This window comes from Salvia hispanica, chromosome 2 (assembly GCF_029641045.1).
Source record: "Salvia hispanica isolate PSC_SH4W2 chromosome 2, Shi_PSC_v1, whole genome shotgun sequence".
NCBI classification, from domain to species: Eukaryota; Viridiplantae; Streptophyta; class Magnoliopsida; order Lamiales; family Lamiaceae; genus Salvia; species Salvia hispanica.
The window spans coordinates 7,776,933-7,796,434 of record NC_142693.1 but is presented as its reverse complement, the minus strand read 5'-3'; the positions used below and the strand labels follow the sequence as shown (position 1 = coordinate 7,796,434).

The window sequence follows — 19,502 nt, the reverse complement described above, 5'->3', positions numbered from 1 at the left end:
CTCATATTAAACGTTGCATTACGTCTTTCCTCTCGAAGACAATGATTCGGTTGAAGCTTCAAAAGTTATTGATGTAGAAGAATGTCACTCAACTCCATAGAGTTTATTTTCTGACATACTACTATCTATACTACTCCCCCCGTCCCGCTTAAGATGATACGTTTTCCTTTTTAGTTTGTCCCAACTAAGATGACACATTTCTTTTTTTGGAAACTTTCTCTCTCCAATTAATACACCCAACCACTTTTTCTCACTCATATTAAAATATTCATCTTTCTTTATCTTTCTATTTTAATACTTAGAGCATCCACAATGGATGCCTGATTTCACGCCCGATCGGTCGAGATCGGGCTCGGGCATGATCGGGCATCCATTGCAAGTCTCGGGCATGCCCGAGGACGACCGAAAGTTCGGTCGCGCCCCATCTCTCGCCCGATCCGTCGGGAGTGAGATCGGGCGCCCATTGCAGGCCGATGCCCGAGCCCGAGCCCGAGCCCTATCATTTTCTGTTTTTTTTTTTTATTTTTTTTTATATAAATTATATAAATCCTAATTAAAAACACTATAAATACTCCATTTTTCTTCACTTTTCACACACCAAATTTAGATGACTAGTTTGGTTTTTTTTTTTTAATTTAGTATGTTAGTTTTAATGTAGTTGTTTTTTAAGCTAAGTATATGATGTAGTTTCACTTTTAAATTAAGTAATGTAGTTTTTTATTTTTTGCATTTGTGGTGTTTAATATAATATATTTTGGTATTTTAGTTTAAATAAAAACAAAATTAAAAAACAATGATTTAAAATTGAAATGAAAAGTGGATAAGAGATAGGGCATGCACTAGGGCTCCACCATTGTAGAAAGATAGTGTATGCTGACGTGGCAACCACTAGGGCTCTCACTAGGACTTCTACTAGGGCATTCATTGTGGATACTCTTACACTCACATTTTCTCCCTCCAATTAAATACTTTAACCAATAACTCCTAAAACCCCGTGCCGGCCAAGAAATGTGTCATTTTAGCCGGGACGGAGGGAGTATATCTTTTTAACTACTTAGAATTTATTTTTGGGTACATAATTCAGAATGAAATTCAACTCCTTTGAAATACTACTATATACTATCTTTTTTAACTACTTGAATTTATTTTTGGTTACACAATTTAAGAATGTCATTCAACTCCTTTGAAATGCATGATTTTCATTTAATTGTTGTCAGATTCACGATATGTTAATGTATTTTGTTTCATTTTTCAATTGTTATTATTTTCTTTCTCTTGATAACTTTGATAATAATTTACTATTGCGACAATATATATTTTTATAAGTTAGAATATTGGATTTGATAGAAAGTAACACATAAGATCACTATTGACCCTAATAGCCCATGGTTAGCTCGAAACTCGAAGATTTAGGATTAGGGTCGAAAATTTATAACCCGAAAAATTCACAACTCAAATAACTCGCACCCAAATAGCTCGACAACCCGAGTGGGTTGGCCCGAACCCGAGCGGGTTAACCCAATTGACATCCATAGCCGTAGTTGAAAATGCAATGCATTGAATATTGTTGAAATTATTTTGTTTTAGGTAAATTGCCTAAAATGTCACCAACTTTGGGCAAAGTTTGGTTTTTTCCACAAACTATAAAAGTTGCGCCTAAAGTCACGAACTTTACCGAGTCGTGCAAATTTACCAAAATACCCGACCCAACAACATATTTCTGCTAAAAACATATACCACGTGGCATGTCAAATGCATGACTTGGCAAAAGTTTTATAGTTTGTTGGAAAAACCAAACTTTCCCCAAAGTTTGTGACTTTTTAGGCAATCTGCCATTTGTTTTTTTGGTTTTAAGATGAATAATAAAAAATTGCTTTACATGATTATTGGGAATGCGTTCCATATGAGAGCCCCGACGACAGTAACAAATCCGTCGTGAAGAAAAATGAGCACATTGATTACACACTTACAGTAATCTAATTTCTTAAATAATATTAGCTCTGCTGTTTTATCTGGTTATAATGAGTACATTTTATTTAGAGGGAGCAAGGTTGGACAATTTAAATCACTCTTGTTTCATGAATGCTATTTTGCAATGCATGATACACAGATTTTGTGATTTTGGTAGCATTGATGTCAACCGTGTATGATTTTAGCATTGTTTTGTTTGACAAGTTTCCATGAAGCACTAACATTTACATGGTTTTGTTACTTGTAGTTCGAATGTTGTTCATGTGAAAGGGTTTCTCGGAGGGGTGATGAATCGCTTGGCCTGGAATTATCTATTATAGGTTGTCATGATCTCACTATAGCTCTGGAAACTCATACACTATCAAGAGCAGATCAATATCGATGTGAAAATTGTGAGGACGGCGCCATGCATCATATTAAACTGGAAAAGGTTACACTTATTGCCATGTTTCATTTGGAGAGGTTTGAAAATAATATCACCAAAATCAAAGATCATGTGAAATTTCTACTGTTGTTGGACTTGGCTCCTTTTGTTGTTAGAGCCGACGTGAGTTTTATTTTAGTTTATTTGTTAACGTGCTCTTTTATCAAGTCCAATTGGTCTTATTTTGTTGGTTTTGCATGTTTCCCATTTAATGTAATTATTATGTTGAAATAATTATATTAACTCACTTTGCTCTAATTAATTCTCAACCAACAATAATTGTTGAATACAAGAACTTTTATTACCAATAATTTTGGCAAAAACACCGGAAATAAATTTGGCAAATACATCAAAAATATATGTTAAGTGAGCTTGTGGTCCGAGCCAGCCCTGGTGAGATATAGGCCCATTCCAGTTGATGTCTAGAACGATTCGGAAGTTGAATACGGGAACTTTTATTACAAATAATTTTGGCAAAAACACCGGAAATAACTTTGGCAGAAACATCATAAATATATGTTAAGTGGGCTTGTGGTCCGAGCCAACCCTGGTGAGATATAGGCTCATTCTAGTACATGTCTAGAGTGATTCAGAAGTTGAATATGGAAACTTTTATTACCAATAATTTTGGCAAAAACACAAGAAATAACTTTGGCAAAAACATCGGAAATATATGTTAAGTGGGCTTGTGGTCCGAGCCAAACCCTGGTGAGATATATATCTAAGTCAGCCAAAGCCCACATGGTATGTGGGTTGGGCTGGGCTAGATTTAATTTTTTTCATAGTTTATATATCTAAAGAGATACTAAAATATTATATGTAAAAAATTAAAAAAATATATAATACATGTATGTGTGAGTTCAAAACTAAAAATTACAAAATCCATAAAAATTGCCTAATCCGGATAATTTTTCCTATTATAAGTAAAATTGGGATCTTGAGAGATTGAATTGGTGATAATCTATAATTGAAAAATAAAATATTTCTATATCTGGCCCTTGATATTCTTGTAATTTTATATTTTGTTCATCATCTTTATCTTCAATTATCATTTCCGTCATTTTATATCTTTCTAATTGGAGGTTTTTAACATAAGTAAAAGGCTGAGTCCTTGCAATAGCTTCTTGTTCGCCAATCACTTCTTTTATAGTTTGAGGTTCTAGCATGGATTCGAAAGAAACGGAAACAAACACACTTTGTGGTGTTTTAAGAGACTAATTGGTAAAAAAAGTTTAAAATCTTTTCATTTTTAAACAAAAATTACAAATAATAATAATAGGATAAGTAAAATTAAAGAAAATAATTATATGTAAACTACAAACCAAGTTTCAATTTGAAAGCAACTAATTCGAAATAAGGCTAAATCTAGCCCATAGAAGATAGTGACGATCATGGTCGGGGGCAATAGACACCTTCACCCTCTACAACAATTTGAACAATAATCACAAGAACAACCAATTGAAATGTTTGAACACCACGAGAATCGAGCATGCGAAAGAGTGAATTAGTAGAGAACATGATAAATTAATAAAAAGGATATATATTAATAAAAAGGATATAAATATATATGTGATCAATTGCTAACTAACTGCTAACTACTACCAATCTTATACCATTAATTTAAAATCTAGTAGTCCATAATTTTTCGAAATGGAATTTTAACTACTTAAGAAATAAGAAAAGAGTATTATGGTCCTTCAATATGATTGGTGATTATGGAAACAATATTTCTCTTCATTTTCTCTCGATTCGATTAATTACTTTAGTGTAATTATTTGAAACTTAACGACATTGTTTTAAACGATTTTAATTTAACTGAATTTAGAACTTGCAATATTTTCTTGTAAAGAAGCTGCTGCTTGGCTTACTCCGCAATTACTATTGCTTGAGGAGGAAGAGGGGTTCTTATCACTTACATCGGCATGGGCGGACGCAGAAATAAATATCAATAGGGGCTATAATTTATAAAATTTTATTTCAAAGTATTTTTTAGGTGATTTAGATTATTTATAGGGGTTTTTACACATAATTATATTTACATTAAATTTGAATAAATTTTAACAAAATTTAATAGAAAAAAGTTGAAAAAATAATTTTAATGAGGGCTTAAGCCCCTCCCTACTACTACTTGGGTCCACCCAGTTGCATGAATTTCCTTCTCTCTCTTTATCTTATTTCTCGTCATATTTCTATACTACACAATGCAATATTAATGACTACTGGATCATACTTTTTTCTCACGGCACATTTGTTGAATTGTTGTAGTAGCAATAAATATCGATTTTTATATGTGTAGAGAAAAATAAATATGATACTCCATTATGGAAAATGAGAAATAATAAAAAAAAAATATAGACCCAAGTGATATGAGAATTTACTTAAATTTTAATACATTTTGACATAATATTAAACCATGCATTTGCTTTTCTTGGTGTGTAAATAAAAATAAAGTCAATATATTATGACAAAATTGAAAATGTCAATACGATATTCAAGTATATCTGTTAACATGATTGCTAGAGAAGTTGACATTTATATAAACGGAGTTGACATTGTACTGTATGTTAGTGCATAATTGATATTTTTATAAATACAAGTAGACATAGTTGCTAGTATAATGTTCACATTGTTGCTCGTGTATGTTGAATAACTAAAGAAGTTGACACTTATATACATCGAAGAAATTGGCACTGTATTTGTTAGGGTATAGTTGATATTTTCTCTGATACAAATTGACATTGTTGCTAGTGTCTGTTGACATTATCACTCAAGATGTAGTTGACAATTATATATAGCGGGGTTGACATTATATTTATTAGTGCATAATTGATACTCCCTCCGTTCCATAGTAATAGGGGCGTTTTTCCATTTCCGCCCGTTCCATAGTAATAGAGTCATTTTCCTTTTTAGTAAAAGTCAACACATTTTTCCACACCTACTTTATTCTCTCTTACTTTTTTCTATTTTCATCTCTCTACCTTTTTCATTTTCCACTTTATTCTCTCTTTACTTAACTCACCTAACACAATTTTTCTTAATCTCCGTGCCGAAAAGTTTTGCCTCCATTACTATGGAACGGAGGGAGTATATTATAGATACAAGTTAACATAGTTGCTAGTGTATGTAGTTCCAATTTGAAACTAATTTGGATTTGCATGTATATTTTTTCATTGACTACGTTGATATGTCTTGTAGAAGTGATCACTCCATTGTGCAATGAGTTGAAGTCATACGTAGATCAAGAGTTTGTCACCGGAGGATTGTAAAATCATTTTACAAATTAAGAGTATGCTAGTGAGACTTGTTTTACACTCGAAAAATAGGTCACAAACTGTTAGTTATGTTGATAGACTTGTAATTCTCCCCTACATAAACTTGTGTCGAAAATAAAATATTTTATATTTATTGGGACAAAGGGATTAACTAACTTTATTAAAAAAATTCATTTAGCTAATTAATAGGAATATTCAGCGAAACATTTATGACTGTTTGGAGCTTATGGGCTTTCCCCATTGATTATATTATACTCTCTTAATTAATTAAATAAATAAATGTAAGTATATATGTTAATTCCTTCCGAAAACCCTACGACGATTTTGCAGAATGGCTCATTCGAGTTTGGCAGATGAATTCGAAGATTATGTGCGTTTTGACGGCGGAATGCCGATGATTACATGTTCAGATACAAATAAAGTGATAGAGAGGGGCATATGTCTGCTTGAAGAGAGGTTGAAAATTGACCGGACGATGGACTACGACGCCGTTCCATCTCAGTGCAAAATGGCTTATACTCAAACTATCCGTTCTGTCATAAATATCTTAAAAGATGTACGCGTCTCCGACGATTCAGACTACCGGATTGAGCAAATTCAGTTGAAGATAGAGCATATAAGTGCCATAAATGTGTCGAGCAAGATAGCGAAATATGGTTTCGTATTCAAGATGATGAGATTGATGCATCTCTTGTTATTCGGCCTTGTTGTTATTCTTCCGACCGTGATTGCATCTAAGAAACCTAACGATGAATTTGCACAATTCTTCAAGAATGCAGGCCCCTTTTTATTTACTGTATTGTTTGCATTGCTGGAGATATATGTGAGGATGAATCTGTTTGATGTGCATGAAATTCAGAAAAGTATTAGATGGACCCGAAAAGTTATTGAATTTATTCGACTACTTGACCGGCCCGAGAGCAAGCCCTCGACTCAAATTCAGATAGAAACTCCAGTGACCATTCCGATAGCAGACAAGGTTTGCTTGTTCACTTCATTAAGTTTAAATTTATATGATTTACTATCATTTTGTGCAGAAGGAGGAGATAGAGGAAGCTGGAGAGAAGAAGAGGGAAATATCTCTTGAAGCTTTAAAGGTTTTCTTGTAATCTTGTTCATATCATTAAGATTAAGATAAAATATAGAGTATGTATATGCCAATTGCTAAGATTTACTACTATCATTTTGTGCAGAAGGAGGAGATAGTGAAAGTTGGAGAGACTTATGATGAATTTTTAAAGGTTTGCTTGTTCATATTATTAAGATAAAATCTGGTATGGAGTATATCCCAATTGCTGCGATTTAATACTATCATTTTTTCCAGAGGAAGATGGAGGAATTCGAAAGGAAGAGAAGGGAAAGAGAACTTAAAGCTTTAGAGGTTTGCTTGTTCATATCAATAAGATAAAATCGGATCCTAAGATTTATCATCTTGTCCAGATAGAAGAAGCTGCAGAGAAGGAGAAGCAGAAGCTGAATATTCATCATCTTGTCCACTTACAAGAACAAGTTGTAGAGAAGGAGAAGAATTGGATACCATGCTCTTCTTTTACGATACATGGATCTAAGGATTTTGCTTTTAGAACTTCACAAAATGCAACATCTGCATTCCGGGAAAACGATTTTGTGATAGCTTACATCCGTTGGACACAGGTTTTGCTAATCATAGCATATTTAGTTCTTGTGAACATTACCTCATTATCTTATTATGTTTGCATTGTGTTTTGATTTCACAAGGCAATTACATTCGACCCAACTTCTTCAAGCTATCGCTCAAATAGAAGCCAATGTTTGATTAATCTTGGATACCCTGCCCTTGCTTTAGCGGATGCAAATGCTGCCATTGCTTTAGCGCGTACAAAATCAATTAAGGCAAATATTGATGATTTGGCATTTGCTCGCTATCAAGAGGGCGTCGCTCTTCATCGACTCAAGGTGATGTATCATTCATTCTAGCCTATATTTTGTGTTTAAAGACAGTTCTAACATCTCTTAAGCTTTATATTTCAGAAATTTGAGAGAATATGTGGATGCAACCAATGCGGCCATCAAACTCATACCTAATACTAGTAATGAGTTGCTTTTATATTCTCTTGACTTTAAATGAAGCTAAAGTACTCTACATTGTTCCTACACTCGGTTGAGACATTAGATTTTAATGTTTGTTTCTTGATCATTTTCATATTATTATATAACATGAACTGTTTAGTTATATTTAGTCTCAAACTTATGTCCTCAATTCTTTTTTATTGTTTTTTTTTTTTTTTTTTGACATGATGTCCTCAATTCTATTAACGCATGGTCCAAGTACTTGAATTTGATGGGTTGGAATTGAAGAGAGAGATAGGTCAGTTCTTGGAGTAGATTCTTTGAAGTGGCCCTTTGAGATTCTTCTATTTGCGTACATAAAAGAGAAAATTTTGATTACGAATACACAAACGTCCAATAAAGAATGATGGCTCTCATTTTAATTGTGCATGGAGCTAATAATTAAATTAAATAAAGTAGTAATAGTTTAGTACCCCATTTTGATACAAATAAACTTTAATAACCAATTTGATATTTGGTGACCATTTAATGAAATTAATCGTTAAAAATAAGAAAAATATTTTTATATTGTTTTAGATTACCCTTTCCAAAATAAACTAAAAACTGACGCAAAATGGCCTTAATAAACAATCTAAAATGTTTTTCATATTTTATAATCAGATTTTCTAAAATTAACTATATGAATTAAGAATGAATTTAATGTTATCTAATAATGATAGTTCTGCATTAGGAATTAGTCGAACAATGATCACAAGTGATCAATGCAGAACTAATTCCTAACGCTGAATTAGATACCAAATCTCAGTCGTCCATTTCTCTAATCTAGTGGATAAAATAAATCAAGCAAATCTTAATTTTGTGCGGCTCATTTTTAGACGGAGTTTATTTTTAGATCGTTTTAGTTCATTCCGTTTAAGTTCATTCTAGAAAGAATGAACTAAAACGATCTTACAATGGACTCTCAGTTATTTAATAATGAACTTTGTGGTGGTTCGGTCGGTTCCGGTCCTGGTTTTGGCTCTAAGATTTATGAAAAAAAAAGTGAAATCGATTAACCGATCCGGTTAAAATCGAAACCGGCCGAATAAGCAGGCCTACTATTTGGTCTAATAGCAAAGAAACAAGCTTAATTTTAGGATCCGCTATTTTAGAAAGAGGTAGTATTAGTTAACAGCTACTCTGCATAATTATGTAAATCAAATTTGTTAATACTATAAGTTTTGATTTAGGTTAATTATTCTGTATAATTATATGAATTCTGTCTTTCTTTTTTTGCATAATATCATGAATAATGGCCACCTACATCCATATTTTTGTGGCAGAACTTTTGAATTCTTGATAGAGGTCGTAAATTCAATCTCAACAGGGAACTTTTCACTTCATTTATTTGTAGAGAAACATTTCTAATCCCCATTCTTTTGCAGAAAAGTGAAAAAGAGTTAATTTGATGGAATTATAATTCATAATACGCGTTTTAAGTTACAAGAACCTGGAGTTGAAAATAGAGAGGAAATGTCGTCCAAAATTTACTACTCCTGGTATTGGAGATGAAACTGATACAAACAGAACTTATGATTAAAATCGTATGAGGAAAACCTAGGGGCATAAAACAAAAAATTAGTCTAAAAATGGAACTCTAATTCTAGATCACTTTTATATGAAATAATAATGTGATACGCTAAGGCAGAGCAAACCGAAAAAAGGCAAAAATGTGTTGGTAACTAACTACAGCTCCAGTTACCAAATTGGTAAAGGTCAGAGTTGGTTTTCTATTCTACATACAAGAACCACATCGAAGGCCCATTCTTGAGCACAATTACTGAGACATGAGGTCCAAGCCGAGCAGCATTCTGTACATGAGCAACAATACGGGAGCTGCACCCGTTCCAGCCATTGCTGTCGGAACCAAAGTTAGACTGGAATATTATCATCCTTCAACAGAATGTTCCTTAAAGACAGTGTAGCTGGGCGCGTTATCGAACCCTCCTGTTAGGAGAGGAAAGATCTATAACCACAAAAACATAGGGAATAAATGTATATTGGATACTAAATGATGCTAACCTGTTTATTAATTTGTAGCAGTGATTCGAAACATGTATTCTTCTGGAGTTAAAAGAACACCAAAACCTGTGCAGCATTACCCATGATGGTGAGGCGAAGATGGTTGATCTGGGGGGGAGCAGTGTGCAGAGCTCCCATGCAGTCTACGATCCTCAGATGCTCTGGCACGATTGCCATCATTTAGCTGGGATTGCTCATTTACATCGGGCAAGCTGGATTGACCAAGAGAACCAAAATCATGCTGTTCGTTATTAGAAACATAGGCAGCATCATGATCAAATGGATACAGCATCATAACTGGTGGAACCGAAGGTCCGTTTGAAACTCCATTAGGATTCATCGCTGCCAAAGGGTACATGTTATATGCCACATTCTGAGGACCATCTTGACCAAAATTTGAGTGCAAATGAAGATTCTGAGACTGGTAAGATGGGGTTGAGTTATTCCTGTAGTTCAAAAAACGGTCACCTCGAGCCTCTCCATGAGAGTATCGTTCAGTTCGAGGGTTAGCTTTCTCAGTCTGGTTTCTGTTGTGACTACGTGAAGCAGCCCTTGATTTTGAATTAGCATTCCACTTCACCTCTTTGTCCAAGTTATCATTTCTGTCATGGTTATAGTTCCCTCTTCTGCTGCCTGACGAGTGGTAATCCCTACTAGTAATCTTCTGAAACAATGAAAACAAAACCGTTAAAATACTATACTTGATGGGGAGTGCTAAAACATAGAAGCAAGCAAGGACCTAAAATAGTACCCAAGATGATAATATTCTAGCAATTTGTTTAATGACAACATATCAGTGAAAATTATAAGAAAAAGGAAAAAAAAATAGAATCATAATAAGAAGTGTTTTTTACAGGATTAGGCAAGTATGTTCCGGTTCCACTACGATATCTTGGCACATCATCCATGTAGCTTTGATATATATTGGGATGTCGCCCAGAAACTGAATGAAGGGGAGTAATAGGAACCATACGGTGGCCGTAATTTGTCATAAGCTGAGAGAACAAGTTTGCATTGGTTGAAAGTGGTCTACCAAGATTGTCGAATGGAAGTTGACTCTGTACAAAAGATGGTGGAACCATGACAGGTGAAGGAAATGCAGAAGGCCCTTGGTACCGAGGATTCTGACAGACCCTTCCAAATTGTAAGCTTTGCCAATGGCTTACAAAGTCACTATTAAGAATATCAGGCTTCCGTTCTTTGGATGCCTCATTAGTTGAGATTCCTAGTAAGGATCTCGAGTAATGTAACTCCTGTAATTGATCTAATCCCTTGGGATTGATGTTCATTACAGATTCACTATCATTCACAGTCTCATGACCTCCGAAATGCCCACTTGATGCATCCGCTATACCACCTTCGGGCGGAATGTTATAAACCGGAAGCATCGCAAGGAAAGGGATTGGAGGACCAGTCGGGTAGAATGCAACTACCCCGGAATTCTCACTCATTCTATGCCTTGAGCCAGGACCAATCAATACTGGGGCAAAGGGCATCATTGAGTCTGATCCACTAGTCTGAGCAACCTCAGAGTCGGGCATACGGTGCCTAGAAACATGCGAAGACACATCCGGCTCAGACTCAGGGTATCTTTCAGTGACTTCAGTCCCCAAATTTGACAGTGAACCCCGCTCCTGGTCATCATCTGTGTCATTTGATGCGTGCTCAGACATAACTTTACCTTTTACGTGGTTGTTAATTAGATCTGTCGCAATTTTCTTTCCCCTTTTCTCTTTCGAAAATTTAGGTGCCTTCCCTGATGATCCATCCCAGGAGCTCTCTGAAGAAGTTCTACTTCTCAAAGAATTACTATGGGCAGCTGATGAGAACCTTGAATTGCCTGATTTTTCATCAGTATGAACCTCACCAGCATTGATATCCTGCTCCAGAGAACTGTCAATATTATCCCTCTCTGCTCCCCGTTTTTCCCTCACATGCCTTTGCTGAGTTCTAGAGGCAGTTACTCGAGATTGTGGAGGAATATATTTTAAACCCGACGGTGACACTGATGGTTTTTCTTGAATTTGGAGTGTCTCTAAATTTCCATTCTCGAGATCATACGGACAAGACGATCTAGAATCTTGTTCCTGCAAAAACTCATTATTGGCCTCTCCCGAGTCTATGCGACCAAAATTCTCATTGATTCGGTCAAGTGACTCTTCAGATGAATTAAGTCCAATGCTCGGGAAATATTGAGTCAATTGGGGTGATACCAAACCGTGAGGAAATTGTAAGTGTGTGAATGATGGGTCCATCATAGGGATATTTGCAGGGACAAATCCTGGAAAATTCTGTGGATTGTACCCCATAGAAGCAAGAAAGGATGGAGGGATAGAATAAGGTAGATGACCTGACGTTAAATTAACTGGAACTTGAACTTGGCCATTGAACCCTTGAAGTGAAGCAGACGCCATCATATTCACAATATCTTGATCTTCCGGGTGCATCAGCTGTGTTCCAGAGGTGGTTGAACACTCTTCACTTAGGGCGTAGCTATTTGAAACACTATTGGCGGCAGAAGCATCAAGACTTTGATGTGATCTAGCCACTGTATCTTCAACTGAAGTATGATTGTTGTGGGTAAACAAAGTCTCTGGTCCAAACCCGTTCCTCCTACAACTCGAATCCAATCTAGAATGAGCAGCACGAGCATCTGTATTTTCTCCATGTCTGCTATGTTGTACTTGTGATGAGACATCACTATAGTTATCAGTCAGTTCAGGACTAGAGTGTGTTCGGGCAAAAAGACGCCTTCCCTCAGTGTCATTTGCCGAATGATCTGCACTTAGAACTCTCTGGTTCTTATCAGTAAGTACAACCTGATCAGGGACAGTATTATTTCCAGTATGATCAGTGACCTGCAAGCTGTTTAAATTGAATTGACTTTTTAAGCCGAGTGAGTGTGAAGCTGAAGACAAATCACTTGTCATGGGAAACATCCTATGTGAGTTTTCACCGTGTTGATAGGAAACATTGTGACTATGAGTGCTCCGAACCTCTACCCCATGAGCATTAGATCTTTCTTTTGCCTTCCTCCCATTATTGGAATTACGAAGCTCATGGGGGCTATCTGGAGTTGACAATATCAAGCACTCAACTCCTGGTGCATCGGGGCGATGACCACTTCCATGTCTCTTCCACGTATTCATAAAGAACTGATTGACTTCAAAGTCTAAGTTCTCTTTTGGGCAGTCAAGTAACCGTGCCAGTCTCTTAGCTCCAAAAGCAAATGCACTTCGTATTCTGAAAAAGTTACCTGGAAATAGACAGCGTATCATTTCCATGAAATTATAATGAGTCAGGAAAACGAATATCAATACATTGCTAACTGTTGGAGGCCATCATTGTACACAAAAGATTTTAAGAGGTCAATTTACTTAAGGATCACAATAAAGCAAATTATACATAACATTCATTCTCCAATAAACCCAATATGAAAGAAAATTTGTATCAGAAAACTGATTTATTTAAAAGTGCCCTAATTTAGTGGCGTACATCTATTAAGAAAAAAATCAATTCATCCTTAACTCTTTATTATATACCAGATACAGCTCTCTCAGGTTACAAACAGATTCAGCCTGGCTCCAAGGAAATATTACTGGACAGATATTTATAAGTATCATACTCTTTGCAACTGCAATGGTCATATACATTTCAAAAAAAAAAGAGAGAGAACTTAGGAAATATTAAACCTTAAAACTACTCGAACTTACCTTTACTAACACTTCGTCCAAGGTTGTTGTTCACTCGTAAGGGATCAATCACGTTAAAATGCTTGGAAGAAAATTTCTGACCATTACTTTCCTGGCCACCAGGAAAAACAGCATACACAGAGCTACAAGCTTCAAGAAACAACTTGCTAAGTAGCAACTCCCTACTATCCTTCCTAGGAGGTTCCGCTGCAAAATACAGCACACAAGACATTGTACCAAGGAAAGAAATGGCGTACAGGGCATGAATTATAAAAAAAATCTGAATTTTTAATACCAGTTACATCAGGTAGGCAATTAATAGCTACAGGTCCCCATAAGCTAACACAAAAGTTCTCCCAGTCAAAATTGCTAAAGAACTCCAGAAAACGATATAGGACCTGCAAAGTTTTACATAAGTGCTCAGGAGAACAATCGAGAGAGAATAAACTTGGATACAAACAAACAAAAGAAATAAGTCACCTCAAGTGGTCCATGAAAGGAATTGTTGAAAACATGAAAGATGTAAAGAACTAAAGTCTCCAGGGCATAAGTAGATATGAGTCCATGATGAGCGCCCAATATGCGGCTTTCATAATAGCACCATGCTTTGATCAATATAATACTACGCTTGAACAGATGATTCTGACTTATCAGATTATCGATCTGGGAAACCAAACATGGAATAATGTGGTGAGACAACAAGTATTCGTCTTGAGGTTTCCGTCAGTCAAAAGATGTCACACTTGAGGAATGGCTCAGGATTTCAAGAGATGTAGTTTAGTGTATTAAGTGTACAGAGAAAAGATATTTGAATATATTAATGCAGAGAGAGAAAAAAGTAATTTGAGGTAATAATGAAGAGAGTGGGAGAAAGTAGTTGGATGTATTAATGATGTTTTTTTCTTCCATATATACAAAAGTGCCATCTCTTCTGGGACAAACCAAAAAGAAAAGTGTGACATCTTTTCAGGGATGGAGGGAGTACTATAACGGTTAGTAAATCGGAAAATACTTACCTCGTCAAGGAAGCAGAGTGTACACAAGCCACCAACTTGATTAAAAGATATGTCCACCACAATATTTTCCACAAGACATTTAATTATCTTGACCTAGGATGCAGAAGGGGACATAAAAGAAAAGGACATTCATTAGTAAATTCATTAGTACAGAATAGCAACTACTAACTTAAGACAGCATTGACATGAAAATATTCACCGCAGTACAATAACCAGTTCCATCTTTATAAACCTACTAAACTGATATAACATCCACCATCATCATATGCCACTCATTAAATTGGCTCCGTGTTAGGCAAATTAAAAGTCTATACCCATTTAACTGCTCATTCTCCACACTGCATTATATAAACAGTGACAAATCCCCAACAAAAAGACTGAATTAGGAACACTCTGGATGCACCAAAAGATCACCAGACCATCAGGAGAAAATTAGATGATTAACCCTGGCCCCGAATCCATGTGTGCGGTGCGAGTTGTGCGAATCTTCCATTACATGTCTGATACAATGTGTTCAAACAAAGCAAGCAAGGATTTGGAGAGTTGGAAAGAATTAGAAAAAATCCAAACTATTCTTTTTACTTGTTTTAGATAAGGGCAAGAAATTGACTATCAAAAGCAAAGACAAAAAGTAAAATATCAAAGTATATAGGGATTAGAAAGAGCACGTACTTCAGCTTGAATATACTGAACCTCCTTCACACGAAACTCAGCATTTTCATTCTTTTCCTCTCTCTGCAGAATATCTTTAACCAGATTGGCCCACGTATCCTTCAAATTCTGATTCTGACTGAAAGCAGTCAGATCAATGTCTCCATCAGGCAGATATGTCTTCAAGGGGACAGAACCAAAGGTGCAGACCTATGGAGCAGGAAAAGGGTTAAAAAAGACCTAAACAAAGGAAAAACTACAAATATCCTTAGAGAGAACATAGGGCATTTTGAGCATGATACTTTGTCTGAGTCATAATAGAAATTTTGAGAATGACTCTTTGTCAGAATCATAAAAGTATCCTGAGGCTGATACTTTGTCAGAATCATGAAAGAAATAAAATTGCATTTCACTTCTATATTTCATGGCTCTTGGGACACACTAAATAGTCACCCTGGGTTTCTGATACTGTACACCTCTTATTCTATCAATTCAGCATCAGATATTGTTGCTTTTCCCATCTAGAAAAGCAGCTTATTTGAATGATAAGATGAAGTTCAGGTCCACCCTGTGTGCTGTAAATCTACCTGAGCCTATTTTCTCCAGCAGAGAGACACTCAGTAAGATAACAGATTTGTTTTATACTCCTATATCAGTTACCTCACCTGATAACCATGGGCTCACTCATAACTTAACCTAGTTTCAGAGAACGTGTATCAAATTATATCAGCAAATACTTGGACCAACATAAGAAAATGCAAAATAGAAAACGTTGCAAGGTAAAGACTAGCAAATTATGAATTGCCGGTGCCATGCAACAAATTATGCAACAACCAACTGCATTTATCGATTAGCACCGCTTTAAACTTTAAGTTGCAATACAACAAAACAGAACTCTGCATTCATTCCAACAACCTGACATGGGAAACACTTCATGATGAGCCGCTGCACATAATCCGCAACAGCATTCCTGCGCTCCTCGGATAGCTGGTTGGGTTGAATGCAGGCAATGAGCTCTGCAGTCCGCTTCTCCGCCTTCATCCACCGCTCTGTATCCAGGGCACGCATAACAGACCCCGCCCCGGGTAAGAGCCCATTGGGCAATTGCTCATCTGTCTCAGTCCATCCTTCATGTTCTCCCATCACTAACACCTTCTCTAAAACAGAACTAATATTTGCACCAACAAAAACAAGGACCACCAATCCCTTTTCAGATATATATATTGAGCCAACCTTTCTTTCCTCAAACCACCAATGAAATTGAAGCAACAAAAATGGAGCTTTTCTCCCGCAGAATGCAGAATCTAACCCTAATGTGGAAATAAGCAGCTCTAGGCGTCAACTTTATGATAGATATACTGTATATACTTGGAAAAAATTTCAATAAATGATACAAGAAATTCAATACCGTATGGCAAATATCATAATCCCCAAAAAGCTATTACTTCAAGAAACACCAAACCCTACCCAAAAGCTAAAGAAAAGGATAAAGTGGATCAAGTAATCTGAAACAAAACCCTAATTCAAACCCGGAATCACATAAAATCCGGAAATGCGGTCGAAAAATCGAATAACATCATTCGATAATACTTAATTTGAAGAAAAAGGAAGCATCGAACACGGATGAAAAATGATTGGATTGGATTGGATGTTTTAATTGTGAAAGGTGTGTGTAAAATTGGGAATTGTTAACGAGGGGAAACTGTTGAAACTGGTATGACGTTGTGAGGAATTTAATTATTTTTTGAATGTGCGTGTGGAAATGGGGGAACAATTTTTGGTAAAATTATGGCGAGAAGCGTATAGACAGTTTGAGATAGAATAACATCATAATTAACTGCATATCACATATATAGTTAAACTAATTAACTGCATTTTAAAAATACTTACTGCCAAAATTAATTTAATTTCTTTTGTTATACTATTTTGTTAAAAAAAATTGGGATGGGCTTTCTAACTTTTTCTTATTTTCCCTTCATAGTTCATATATTGCATTTGACAATCATCCTAAATTGGATGGATCAATCTCGTGATTCTTAATTTGTAAGGACATCGATAGCAGTTAAGCACAACATTGCGGGCCAGCGACAGCCCTAAGAATGTTTTGTTCTGTGTGCATGCAAAAGGATGCAAATTTGTCCTTCTTTTACAACCAACTAAGGAATTTTTAAGTCAAAAATAGTTTAACATTAAAAAAAAAATCTAGATTTATGAAATTATGTATTTATAATTTCAACAATGTATTTCAGTGTTTTTTAATGGACAAGGATTAAAGAAATGGAGATAAGAATTCGTAGTGCTTATCTAAAATGGGATGTGGATGCCCAATGTTTAGGTGCTCAATTTTCTTTAACTGTACCAAGCCTAAATTCGTAATCTGCTACATTGACTTTAAAAAGTTGCAATAAGGGATATGTGTTTCTCGATGTCGAGTCATTGTGGCCAGTGGCCACGATTATGTAATTGTATACTTCATAACTAGCTTGCCAAATTATGTAACTAATTCGAATTACACAACACATACTTAAGAATAGCTACAAGAATGTGAAGCTACCATATATTTCCTCCGTCTGTTATAAGGAGTCCGATTAGAGTTCGGCATGAGAAAGAGAGTGGAAAAAGATAGTGGAATATTAGACTCATTTTCACTTTATACTCCCTTCTACTCTCATTTTGACATTTTGAGATGCCCACAAAAAATAGTATAATTTTTAAAATAGAAAGTTTCACTCTCTCACTTCACCTACTTTTTCTCCCCTCTCTTATACTTTACACACTTTTTGTCTCTCTCATATTTTATCCACTGTTTCTTCTTCTCTCTCTTAATTATCAATTTCTCACTAAAATCCATGTTGTCCACAAATAATACTCCCTCTGTCCCATTAAAAATACAACGTTTTCCTTTTTTTATTGTCCCATTAAAAATGAAACGTTTCCTTAATGGAAACAACTCTATCTCTACTTTTTCATCTCTCTTACTTTACTCTCTCTTCATTAACTCACAAAACAACACTACATAAAATCCCGTGCCGATTCTCAAATGTTGCATTTTAAGTGGGACGAAGGGAGTATTATTTTTATAGACCGAATGAGTGAATGAAATTAGTTAATGGAATATAGGATTTATCTAGTATAAATTAACTAAGACTCTCAGCCGCGGATAAAGGGAATACAATAGAGTCAAGGAAAGTACTTGATAACCTACTCATAGGTTTGATTACATGCAACTTGTATTTATAGATCTTATGGTATTTTTTATGAGGTAACCGATGAGTATTTCTGATGTAAAGTACTAATTGAACAATATGAAAATGATTGATGTCCTCTGTCCCACTTTAAGAGTCTTGGTTTATCATTTTTGAGTATCCCATTTTCAGAGTCCATGTTAAAATGGCATTAGAGTCCGTAGGGGCGTAGCGCAGTTGGCAACGAAGGGGCAGATCTTGCTATAATGAGTTTGGGTTCGAATCCCACTGCAATGAGATGGGCTTCTGGCAGTCAATGGGTTAAGGCCTCCCCTTTAACGGGCTACTGTGTACCCTGATTTAACCCCCTCACATGATGTCGGGCCGGAATATGGAGGCCGCCAAGACGACGGAATCATCTTTATGCTGCAATAAATGGCATTAGGCCTCACATTCTACTAACTTTTTTTTACTCATATTTTATTATGAAACTAATACTATAAAAAAAAGTAAGATTTGCATTCCACTATCTTTTTTCACTAATTTGCCTTTACATTTCTTAAAACTCATGCCGAACTTACTGGGACTCCTAAAATGGGACGGAGGGAGTTCTACAAATCAATTGCGTCACATTTGTAAAAATATGAAGGCAAAGTAAAGGTATTAACTTGTATGCTTTTTCAAACCATATATTTCTGACACTTGTGTAACACAAGGATGAAAGGAGTGTCGGACTGCTAGGAGGGGTGCGTTATCCAGCACCCCCATGTTGCTGGAGGGGAGACGGGTGGGGCACAGGGTGTGGGAAGTAGCGGTGCACGTTGAGCATCACTAAAAGACGTCACGGATGAAAGAATTAAGAAAAATCAAAACTTTATAATTAATATTCTATTTTCAGATCTTATAGAATTTGACTAAAATTTAAACAAAATTCATAATTTAAATTACTACTTATCCTAAAAATGATCAAACTACATAAAATGTCAAAATTATAATGCCAAGATATGTTAGAAGGCAAAGAGAAAAAAGACAAATAAAACCTAAATGTAAAATTGTCTCAAATTAATAGCATATTACTTGTCGAATTTCCAATGTAAGATCCCTTTTCATTTACGAACACCTTTTTGTAAAATTGTATCCTAAAAGCAAATTGCAGTTTATCTATGGCATCGTGAGAAAAA

The 19,502-nt window shown here is 35.5% G+C and overlaps 1 protein-coding gene across 3 annotated transcripts; it reads right to left on the bottom strand.

Annotated features, from left to right (window-relative positions):
- Window positions 1-9,345: 9,345 nt before the first annotated feature.
- LOC125200956 (uncharacterized) lies at window positions 9,346-16,933 on the bottom strand. 3 transcript variants are annotated; one of them, XM_089064671.1, is made up of 10 exons: window positions 16,545-16,932; window positions 16,052-16,446; window positions 15,158-15,346; window positions 14,486-14,578; window positions 13,950-14,132; window positions 13,765-13,867; window positions 13,491-13,676; window positions 10,632-13,033; window positions 9,778-10,441; window positions 9,346-9,702 (listed from the first exon to the last, which is right to left on the bottom strand). In XM_089064671.1, exons 2-9 carry the CDS (start codon window positions 16,277-16,279, stop codon window positions 9,854-9,856), a joined length of 3,972 nt encoding a protein of 1,323 aa, XP_088920797.1. In that variant the 5' UTR covers window positions 16,280-16,446; window positions 16,545-16,932; the 3' UTR covers window positions 9,346-9,702; window positions 9,778-9,853. The 3 variants fall into 3 exon arrangements, with proteins under 3 accessions (XP_088920797.1, XP_088920798.1, XP_088920796.1); XM_089064672.1 differs by having other exon boundaries at window positions 9,778-10,438; window positions 16,052-16,933; XM_089064670.1 differs by having other exon boundaries at window positions 16,052-16,932.
- Window positions 16,934-19,502: the final 2,569 nt, after the last annotated feature.

Excerpts from the sequence above, each read along its gene's own strand:
- LOC125200956 (XM_089064670.1), bottom strand. The coding sequence starts at position 16,279 with ATGGGAGAACATGAAGGATGGACTGAGACAGATGAGCAATTGCCCAAT. Across the intron at positions 15,347-16,051 it reads TGAAGTGTTTCCCATGTCAG|GTCTGCACCTTTGGTTCTGT; the intron begins GTTGTTGGAATG and ends CCTGCTCCATAG. Across the intron at positions 13,677-13,764 it reads TTGCCTACCTGATGTAACTG|CGGAACCTCCTAGGAAGGAT; the intron begins GTATTAAAAATT and ends TGTATTTTGCAG.